The 11,730-nt window shown below is 41.1% G+C and overlaps 1 protein-coding gene across 2 annotated transcripts; it reads right to left on the bottom strand.

Annotated features, from left to right (window-relative positions):
* Positions 1 to 517: 517 nt before the first annotated feature.
* On the bottom strand, positions 518 to 11,501 carry c3h6orf136 (chromosome 3 C6orf136 homolog). 2 transcript variants are annotated; one of them, XM_073463280.1, is made up of 8 exons: positions 11,334 to 11,501; positions 10,713 to 10,791; positions 7,369 to 7,606; positions 5,947 to 6,627; positions 3,072 to 3,160; positions 2,773 to 2,973; positions 1,340 to 1,409; positions 518 to 839 (listed from the first exon to the last, which is right to left on the bottom strand). In XM_073463280.1, exons 3-8 carry the CDS (start codon positions 7,465 to 7,467, stop codon positions 696 to 698), a joined length of 1,284 nt encoding a protein of 427 aa, XP_073319381.1. In that variant the 5' UTR covers positions 7,468 to 7,606; positions 10,713 to 10,791; positions 11,334 to 11,501; the 3' UTR covers positions 518 to 695. The 2 variants fall into 2 exon arrangements, with proteins under 2 accessions (XP_073319381.1, XP_073319380.1); XM_073463279.1 differs by lacking the exon at positions 10,713 to 10,791.
* Between the last annotated feature and the right edge of the window lie 229 nt (positions 11,502 to 11,730).

Genomic DNA, 11,730 nt, shown 5'->3' on the forward strand with positions numbered 1-11,730 from the left:
AATACTGGAATTCTCCTTTCACATGCAGACATTACAGATCGACACCCATCTTCTCATCTTCCCAATTAAAGCATTATTAAGCATATACTGGACTACTACCTTAAGGAGGAATCATTCATTGGTAGTTTGGCAGCTAGCATCACCATCTGTGTTGTTTCCGCAGCAGATGTTAGCATTGCATTACAAATCTTTCAGTCATCATGAAGTATGTCCTGGTGTTAGAAAACATCTGTAATGTCTATCAGTCTAATATTCTTATCAGGTTAATTGAATTAAATGAAAAAACAATGACATTCTCAAAATTCAAATTGTCGCGTTTGACAGCAAGATTTTTGTTTGGAGTTTTAAAACGACAGTATTTATTTCTGTTGTAAAATGTGATCAAATATAAACAACCAAAAATGGTTGTTATTCAAACAGCTGACTGACATGTTGTGTGGCAGTTTTGTACTGAGATTAAGCACTTTCTTCATTTCAAATAATGACCAAACTAAAATTAGATAAAGGAAAAGCAGTGTAAAGTTTTGATTTTCTGTTTAATTCAGGGGCAACATTATGAGATTTTAAGACAAAGTGCTAAACCATCCATTTTAATGTGTTCCTATTGAGAATGAATGAAACTTTGCAGAGTCACATGGACCTTGGACACACCGTTGATTCAAGTGGCCGTTTAACCTCTAATCATTGTCCTGGGGTCAGTTTCTGATCTGTCGTAGCGAGGACAGGAGGAAGGGCAGCAGGTTGAGGGCAGGTCGATGCTCCTGCAACCCAAGCGCAACCAGTGCCCCTGCCATGAGAGACGTTACTCTGGGTAGGACAGGTGGCAGAGCTGGCATCATCTGCAACACAGAGAGAGGAGAATCAAAGAGGACCCTCAGTCGGACACATTAAACATCTGGATGACACTTTAAATTCAAACTCAGTGAATGAGTAACTTCAGTTCCAGAAAAGTCCTCTTCCCATGGAAGTGTGGGATATTAAGTAAGTTGACCTAATAACATCTGTGTCTGTGTTCACATTCTTTTCAACTACTGCTGGCAATGAGAGACAGGACTGAAGACTTGAACATTCCCTCAGTCAGTTTTAGAGGACAACACTAAAGTCTGAGTATGCTCAAAGAAGTGCCAGTTGCATTGTTTAATACAGTAGTGTCAGAAACGCTTCCATTGGGACCCTTTTCCAAAACTTTTCTATGGGAAGATGCCGTCGTTCAACTATTTTTGAAACAGGCAATATGTGTTGGAAAAAAGGTTGGGAGCCCCTTCTCCACAAAACCCACTCTAGCCACTATATAGATGTCAGTAGGAACTTATGGTATGAAACACAGTTAGGTGCTTACCTTTTCAACTTTATGACAGTGAATGAGTCCATCATGTCCAATGTAAAAAGTAGAGAATGCATCATATGACCTATAACAAATGACATATAGATGAAGTAAGATTACAAACCATTGTGACAAAAGACTTAAACACAACATTTAAAAATTCTAATTTGATTGTTATCAAAAATGTTATCAAAAGTATTGAAACATCAATAAATATTGATACTGAGATTAATACGTCTCATTTTTCACAGTATCGATACAGAACCTACCAGGGTTTACATTAGCCGCTATATGCTGTTTTTTTGCCGGCATTGGGTGTAATTGTCTGGCAAATGAATATATCAATCAAGTGTCCGGTGGGAAATATGTCAAATACATTAACTAATTAACAGCATATTAAATAAATAATATTGTGTGACCTATATGATATTTTGCCATGGGAACTTAAATACAAACTTGTATTATGCAAAAGTTTGATTTTACCACCGCTGTTAAGACATTGATAGATTCGCGGAGTGTTTAATCATGTCCAGCGTTTTTTCTCTCACCGCACCAGCGCTTCATCTCAGCCAGCGTGCAGCCAGTGATTTCTGCCTGCAAAATATGTATGGAGACGACATTCTGCACGTCATGTTTTTCTAGCAGTTTTTGGACTCAAATAGAAGTTAGAATATCCTCGACTCTTCAGCGCAAGTCACCGAGCTGCACTGCTCAGTATTTGCCCTGACAACTTCAGCACAGAGCCCGGCTCCACAGACGGTGTGTGGACATTTCTCCACGCTGGTCAATTCTGAGTTCTATCACGGAGAGGGTTTTCTTTGCTGCCTGCAGCCTATATGTGTGTGTGTGTCTGTCTGTTCAGCTCTGAGGAGTAAATACATAAAAACACAATAACGAACGGCAGTGACACTATTTCTAATAAATGACCTGTACACAGGCACACAACGCACACAGGGCATATAAAGGTGGAGGGAATAGACCAAATGTTCTGCACCAGCGGATCATAGTGTGTCTGTTTTGTGTTTTAAAGGAGCACTCTGTAGTTTTGTTGAAGAAATGTTAATGAGAAGAGACAGATCATCACTGTTTTTTTTTCTGCCTAAACAAAATCAACATACTCTTTTATTTTCATGACTGAATAAACAAACTGACCTTACAGGACAACACAATTTAATTTTTACTTTGTTTATATGTGGTATACCTTTCTAGCTTCAAACAGTGCCCTTGGACCTCTGAGAAACAGCTTGTTTATTCTTAAAATTCTGAGTTTGAACTACACAGTTCCCCCTTTAATGCTGTTGTAGCCTACACTATATATGGCTATTTAAAACATATGTTTGTTGGTTGATTTTTATGAAAAACCGTGAACTAAATTAAATCACCTTCTCAGACTAAACCTAACAGCTGTCTAACAGCACCAGCTCCAGTCTGAATGTACTGTGTTTTACCTGTACAGCTGAGATTTGTCTCTCCGATAGAGGCGCAGCAGCAGAGAGTGAAAGGGAAGGCCTCTGACCCTCCAGCGAGCCTTAATGGTCCCGTCCTCCATGTGCTTGGTGAGCTTCAGCACCTCCAGCCGAGGATCGGTGTAGTACCATACACACAGAAAGCGCCACAGGGCGAGAGTGAGCTGGTACACTGCAAGACCTCTACAACAACACATAACGCCAGTCAGATCACACAGGAAATGACGGAGTGAGAGAGCTGCCTGTAATAATGTTTTCGCCATTAGTCCAAGCTGATTCACCTGGTCTTGGTATTCAGGAGGCCGTTGATGAATTCCATATCACTTGAGTACATGCTGTAATCATGGTTCTTCATAAAGAAACTTGGAAGCTGCAAAGTAAACACAGAAAAATATTGCCTAATTACTGATCACTAGCTTTAGAATGAAAGCAGTTCAGTACAAACTAACTCTTCTAATTCTCATCCTACTCCCCCCGCACTTTCATCCGTATCTCTCTGTGGATGTCATTGGTTTTTCTATGACTCACTCCATATTGAGTGCTTTGTTAGAGTGATTGTCATTCAGGTGCTTTAACAGTGTGTTCTCCCTCATGCCTCTCGGAGCATGAAGAACTATTTTTTTCTTCTCTATGCTGGATTGTTGCAGTGCGTAATCATCAACTCTGTTAGAGCAGTAGGTTTTATGTTTCTTTTATTGTTTAATTCTCTCCAGTTTCATGGTGAACATCAGTGACCTCATGCACCTAAACTCATCAGGAGACAAATTACAGTTTAAAATGTGGCAAGTGTTAAGAGCTTATACAAACACTATGGGAGCAGATTGACGCGTCTCCAGAAACAAATGTGGTACTGACGCATATATTCTAAGCATAACGCACAAGACCCTATTTCAAACCAAATACAAACAGAACATGTTCACAGGGCAGCCATTTTCCTCTGACGTGATGCTCAGGGTGGGAAGCTCAAATGTCATAGTGCTGTGCTCCAGGCTGCAAGTTGTATAACGTAGGGAATCTGACAAATTGTTATTCAAATTATTTGATAACCCACTTCTCAGCGCTACTCATGTAAGCACTCATCCACTTCCTAGCTAGCATTACTGTCTAATAGTGTGACACGATAGGAAAGAATAAATTAATTCTAAAATATCAACACACATCTAAGAAACATAAATTTAAGCTTGTAAATGAAACACATGGTGTGTAATCAAACATCAGTTTGAGAAAGGCTTGATGCTAACGTTAGCTGATGGGTTGGCAAATATGTTATTTTACCTTGGAATATGACCTGATGTCCCTCCACATTTTCACTATCCATCATCTTCAATCTCAGTTGCTGACGAATCGGGATGTGGTGAAAAATCATTTGTCAGATTCTCTATGTCTAAGTGACTTGTGTTCTAGAAGACAGCAGTATAACCTTAGCTTCCAACTCTGACGTGACACCAGAGGAAAATGGCTGCTGTGTGAATATGGTCTATAACATGCATTGCGATGCCTCCTCTGAATGAACCTCCCACCTGCATGCACCTTGGTGAAAAGTTAGTGTAGTGTAGTGTAGTGCAGTGCAGTGTAGTGCCACATCAGGTTGTACAGGGTGATTTCAGTGGATGTTAGTGCCTGCTCCAAAACTGTAACATTCACTTGACTCATACAAATCAACAACTGAATGTTAGGGCCACTGTCAGGTGGAAGAAAACATCTGAAATTTCTATAATGGAAAATATACTAAATAAAATTTACATTGTATTTATTTTACCCTCATAAAGCTGCAACATCTTTTTCAAAAACAGAGTAAAACTTTTACTCTGTTGGATGTCTCAGCAGCCCAAATGCAGACCTGCCAACCTTGAAAAAAGTTTTGAGTACCACCTTGTGCCGAAAAACTTTTCAGGTCATGTAAATGTGCGTGAGGCCAAAAATCAAACACGTTATTGGTTGTTTTTCAATAATAAATGATTGCTTTGTACTTTTTATAACATTATTTAAAAATAGAATAAATTCAGAACAGGATTGGAGTTTATTTATATTTGAAATATAACTAGATGTTATTAGAGTAGTAATGTTAACAACCGCAAAGTCACTATATATACACTCAATATTCTCTCACTGGAAACAAATTTTCCTGACATCATAAAAGAGTGAATAAAGAATACAGACATCAGTCAGTGTCAGCAAGTTGGTCAGAGCCTCTCTCCTCCTTCCTCTGCTGAGGTTCACTGCCTGCAGGTATCCTCCTGCTGGTAGAGGGAGGACAGGCCAGCTTGTCTCAACCAGCAGCAGTTTACAAGAATTTGGGGGCATATATATCTAATCAGTTAGACAACATACAGACCTGTTTTGGCCTATTTCTATCAATTTGCCGAGCTGATGCACTGTGCTTGTGTGTGGTGGATGAGAGACTGCAAACAGAGCTGAAATATCACTTCTCTACAGGTTCACATGTTTATGCCTGTTGAACAGGTGTACTGATAAAGAACTGGCTTTTAACTCCGGTAGGTTTTATTGCACTTACAGTATAACAGGCATTAGAAAGAGGAGCTCGACCGAGGCGGGGCTAGGACAGCAGAGGAGTCTGTGTTTGGAACGACTCATTAATAATTGAGATATAATTTAGTCCCGGGGCCCCGTTTCATACAGCGTTTCAGTACCCATCCCCATGCTTACTTAATTGGACTTCGAAGAACGGTCCTCATTTTAGGAACTAGCCAGCTGAAAGAAGGCAGAGAGGGATACAATCGTAGCATAGTATACTATACTATATAGTGTTGCTGTCAATTTGCAGATCCAAGCTAGTCTTTGAAATGATATTACACATTTTGTCAATCATCCCTGCTTGCAAATATTTGTTTTGTAGATGGGTGAAGGCAAGGGGAACAATTCTTCTTCTTCTTTTGGTTTTCAGCAGGCTACATGCGTGTTGGTGTATTGCTGCTGCATCTTTCTATTAGACATGAGTCCTGCTGCACAATTTGTCAAATTCTCAAGGCGTCACCAGCTTTTTGTGTGCTTTAGAGTGACAAAATGTACAAGCGTACCTTGATCTCAAAATACGAACCAGCTGTGCAAAATGCATACAGGTTGGCAGGTCTGCAAATACTTTTGCAGTAAATCGGCCCTGCTGGCCACTTACCAAGACCCAGTGTGCATTCTTACCTCTATCCTCAGTCTTTCGTACATCATGGCCAGTTTCTCTTCCCTTTCACTGTTTCCTTCAGTATGCTCCCCCTCCATTTTCTCTACATTGTTACACAGATAAGTCGGAGGTAGCAGAGGCAGCTCCACAGGCTTGTTGTCAAGTCCAATATCCTGCCTGGATTTCAGCCCACTGCCAGGTACTGGCTCTGTGCCCGGGCAATGAAAACAATAAAACTGAGAGCCATACATGAACGGTGCAGGACACCTCTCTGCTTCAAACAGGCTTCTGAAACAGCCATGTTCTCTTTTTACAGCATCAACATTGTTTCTGTTGAAGCTGTCAACGCTGATGTCATCCTCTCTGCAACCGTCCACTGTCGTCAACGGGAAGGAGAACTCAGAGGACTTGAGAGCCTCCAGAGTGAGAAGATCTCCTAGTTTATTGTGACCAGACAGAGGGATCTCAAGCAGTGTGTGCAGGCCGTCTGACTCGCCCTGTCGCACCAGCACACAGACGCTGAGTGACTCCACCCAGTCCCCCTTGTAGTAACCTCCTCTCTGAGGCTGGCTGGCATGATGGAAAGGGTGGGACAGAGCTGGCTGTTTAATGTTTTGATACCTCAAGCTGTTAGGAGGCACCAGGGCCCATGATGCACTGCTCAGGGGACGTGTCTGGCGGATCCCCTTCCAGTCAACAGCCTGAAGGAGCAATAAGGACTCGTGAGATTATTAACAGAGAAGACTGTAACAAATACATTTTCCCACATACTGTGTTGATAATGACATTTCATCACAATAGCAGTCTGACATTTTGAGAAAAAATATTATTGACAATAATATATTTGTAAGCTATTATAATGTCAGATGAGACTTCAATCACTATGCATCCAGCACAGAGATACAGTAGGTTAAGGATGGTTAGGCTAGCATAGCACAAGGAGTAGAAGCAAGCAAGCAATATGGAAGCTGTGTCAATTTCATGCTGGTTCTTTACAGTCAGTAATAAAAATGTAAACAAATAAAAACAAAAAAAAAAACCCCAACAAATATTGGCGTCAGCCTTGAGAATCCAGTGTGAGTTGGCTTCTACTACTAACATACATGTGGCTGTATTTGTATATCTATGACCTTTGTTCAAAACCTCTAAATGTGTATTTGTGTAACACCAGGACTTGGTGATGTTGTGATGGTGATGACAGAGAGATAGGACCACAGCGTACATACATGTTTACTTCAACATACAAGTTTTCAACACATCACATTGTTATGATGTAACGAGTTTTTTTAGCACCTACTTTACATCTGACAAACTGTTACACACCTGGGATTTATATTTACTACAATGGTGTTGAACTCAGAAACTGTGGGTTTCATAAAGTTGCTTCAAATACACAAGTCAAATGTGAAATGGAAGCAAAGATCTTAAATCGAGCACATTACCTGACTGAGACTCCAGCTCTGTTTTGTGATGGGTTGCCTTCTACCATGGCTGCAGACACAACCCACCCAGAAGGCGACGCCCCCTCTGCTCACAGCCATTCACCACAGGGGCCAGGGCAACCCCGGTCACCAGCTGACCATCACCCAAAAATATGGAGGACACCGCAAGTCACAGAGATTGTACCCTCAGGACCTCACGCTTCCAAACTACAGCAGCAGGCTCTCTACTTCAACAAACCTGAGACCACAGAGAGGACAGAGCATGGGAACAGTGAGCGCTTCATAGTTTCCACCAGGACATTGATTAGCAGAGTGTTAAACTCAAGTGATTCCAGTCAATTGCTATCATAGGGCTGGGTCATATGACTTTAAAACAATATCACGATATTTTTAGGCCATATGGCGATACACGATATATATACCTTGATATTTAAAATCTCCCCGAAAGCACTTTATTAATGCCAGGACGGGGCTACGTAATCAAACATCACAATATTTTTGACCAAATAGACCCTACTTTGATATTGATGTTGAAACATTATTGTAGGGAGGACTATTGGTACTTTCACAAAATGCTCACACAATGAGATTACTGATCAATAATCATCAGTAATGTGGATATAAAGACTAAGTGTGTAAAGAAGTGTGTGTGTAAAAGCACAGAACAGTCTGGTAAGTTTACCTCACTTTACTGTAATGCAGCCTTTAAAGCCAGGAAAGGACAACAGCTATGTCATACCACAATTTAACAATATCTAAAATCTAAGACCATATATAGTCTCATATCACAACAATGAATAATATCATATATATCACAAAGCTCTATACAATGTGGCCACCCAAATCGCAAAAAGCTGTCAGATGTCACATCATCATTCCTTTTTTTTGTAAAATTGAAAACTGATGCAAAAAATTATCATTCACACTGATGATGAATCATACTGCAGTTGCAATGTCTGTCAAAAATAATCACAGTATGATTTTTTTTTTTATCAGATATATATTTACCATATAATGCAGCAAACAAAGGCCAAGAACTGCTTGCCAAAATTCTCAAAATTATTGCCTGTGGCAACCTGGCAACCGTTACTGCCGAGCCCTGTCAGTGCGGATGCAATTTCTCATAGCTTAAGGGTCAGCAAACACTTCGAAAGAGCAACATGATCATTAGTTTGGTGTCATGTTTCCACCTGGTGAATTTAAAGCTGCTATAAGCGTTATTTTCTTATTAAAACGTGTTCAAGGTTTTAATGCCAAATTAAGCACCACTATTGGTCACAGTTCAGCACCAGTGTGTTAGACCAAAACAAACTGGCGTGTCGGCCACATCTCCCCTCTCCCTGTTTTCCCCACGTGCCCGCCCTCTCTAGGAAGCATCCCCTCAACACAGACATAACGGAATAAAGTTACCCTTTTGTAGACCACGTCAAGTGACGATGTACATATTGGCTATTATTTGCTTCAGCAACTAGCAGAGTTCGGAATGAGAGACTCACATGCATGGGCCGCCGATAGGCTATTCACAACATAAACAAAGTGTTTGGTCAGTGACCCATGTCTCTACTCAGCCTGCTCATGAAGTAAAAGAGAAAAGGAATTTCCTGGTATCCCTGCCCACTTTATCTAATCAGGAAAGAGAAGTCCATACAGAGGCGGTCCTGTCTGATGTGAATTCTCAGAGAGCAGCATCCTCCTGTCTGCTGGCAATGGGGGTAAACTATCAAATCCAGCCCTCCCGGCAGTAGGCAATCTGAGGGGGGACGAGGGGGTCCACCTTGCTAGCATAATGCCCGAAATGCACCCCCCTTGTTAACCTGCAATCCCTCTCTACCCCTGAGGCGTAATTTGGATCCCACCGCAGTTCTCACGTCCCACCCTACTCCGCCTGTGATTGGTTGGCTTTGTTGGTTGCGTTCTCGATGCTCAACTCAAACTGTTAACTGTCACACAGGAGCTCTGCCAAGTCTGTTTTCAGCTTTTTTGAGCTACTGTTTTTTGGGTAAAAACACTGACCTCATCAACACCCTGCCACTGCTCAGCCACCCAGCCTGTCTGCTCTACCTAATGAGCTCAGACACACTGCAGCTGTGACAGCCAAAGTGTCGGTGTGTTTACCCGTGAGGCAACTACGGCTCACAATCAAAAGCAAAGAAAAAAGCTTGAAGAGGAGGCAAAGAGAGCTGCCTCGAGAAAAAAAAGGAGTTGTGAAAGTGTGGTGATGTAGATTGGAGGGAGGGAATTGCTAAGTGCAAAATGGACAAGAAGTTAGCTTAAATGATGACAGTGCAGCTTCAAGCTCAGTAGTCACTCTCCTTTTAGCTCCGGTTTCTTCTTCACAAACTCACGAACTTCACAAAGACCTGGCTCTCATTCATTTTAATGGCACCACTGGGGCCCCAGGGGGCTCTGGGAGAGTTTCAACTTTAACTGAAAATCAGCACAATCCAGCAAATTGGTGCACTGCTCAATAAAATAGTGCAAGCTATTGCCGTTTACCAGATAATCAATGGGCCTATTGTTTCAACGCTGAGGCAGTTGTCAATCACTTTCAGGTTTGGGAAATTTTTAGGGGCTTTTTTCACTATTATTTGGCCAATTGATTTAAGTAATCAATGGAAAAACTAAGCGACAGATTGACAGATAGTGATTATTGGCCGCCCTCAATGGGGAAGTGGCTAAAATGACTGTCACAATGTTATTTTTCCAAAGTTGCAAAATCTTGTCACATCTTATTCGAAATTGCTGTTCAGTGCTTCCATCTGTTGTGCATACAACCTCATGAATCTATGACTAAAATCGGTGTTCAGTGGATTGTATTTCATTGTTTCACCAGTACCTGGAACAACACGCCCCCACCTATGCATACCTTGTGTTTTTTTAATCTATTTGGGGCTGTTTTAGGTCTGAATGCCTTCCAACTAAGAAGTTTTGGAGCACTGAGAGGAACTGCAGAGTTGTTGATAATTCTCTGGGGTTTGTCACTAGGAGCAATGCCTTTCACATAACACACAATGTTTTGATCCATTGTTCATATAAAATAATAATGAGCCGTTTTTAAGAGCGAAAAGGAATACTTCTGCATAATAAAATACTGAGTTCATAAAGGAAATGAAGGTGAATTCTAGTTGAAACAACTGATGGATTTTGCCCTGCCTTGCTTCCACTGAGGTTTTCAGAGACTTTGCCAGAAGCACATGACCGACTGCAGACCACAAGTTTATAATCAGAGACTCCCTGGTGACAGCTGAGACTGAATTAACCAGACATGAACATTCTACCAAATAATTACAGTACTGTACGGTAACTGTTACAGTCTTTTAAGTATAAATCTTCACAGGGAATACCTTTGGGTAGATTACAGCTCCTTTGGCAAATTTGTCATCTTTTGGTAACTTGTGAAGGTCATATCGTGGTTTTTGACATCTGACAAAATAAAATATGTATTTAATATTAGCCATATAGTCAACATTTATCAAAATAACCTAAGGTCAGTCGCATAATGTGTGAAAAGCAATTTAATTTCAAGGCATGTTAACAGTCGTGAATGATAACAGTGTAAATCAAGAATGACTCATTTTGGTGACAGAACGTGGACAAAGTATCATCACTATTTAGGTTTTATAAAATTGCATTACTAAAGAAAGATGATCGCCCATGTTTGACGTTAAAACAATTAGCCTGCTCATTCTTGAATTGCCAATGACCATCTTAGGTTATACTGGAAACAGTTGCATTGAAGTTGGTATTGATCACTTATTTAGTAACGTGTATGTGGACACTACAAATAGCTGGGTCATGCGACTCGAAAAACCTTCTCTTAAACGTTGACATTATCTGACATGCAGTTAGCTAGCGCCGGCTGACTCCCGTGACAGCCGATGATAGCTGCTAGCTTGCTAGGCTAACTAGCTACCAGCTAGTACTGAGCTAGGCACCGGCTTGGCAAACGACCATATTAATGTTACCTTTCACAGACGAAAACGCGCTGAAGTCAGTCTAGACGCAGTAGTTCTCCGGGACAGGTTTTGTACAGTGGTCACAGATAGGTTAATGCTCGTAACAAGCTAGAGAGCATTACTTGGCTAACTTACACAAATGTCATTACAGCCCAGTATGCCCTTGCCCAGCCAAACACGCCTCACGCAGTCAGTCGTAATGCTGCCTTCACTGCTGTGGGAAATAGTGACACTAGCTCTATGTACCACAAAACGGACAGACTTAACCACTACAGTATTTATATGCTTTTCGATTAGCTGTGTAGCCTGTAATTCTGTAGGCTACAGTTCTGTATCATGATGTGATTGAAGTATGTCTGGTCTACATGATACGTGTAAGCTCATTGTTTTACACATAACGAGTTAT

This window comes from Pagrus major, chromosome 3, assembly GCF_040436345.1.
Source record: "Pagrus major chromosome 3, Pma_NU_1.0".
NCBI classification, from domain to species: Eukaryota; Metazoa; Chordata; class Actinopteri; order Spariformes; family Sparidae; genus Pagrus; species Pagrus major.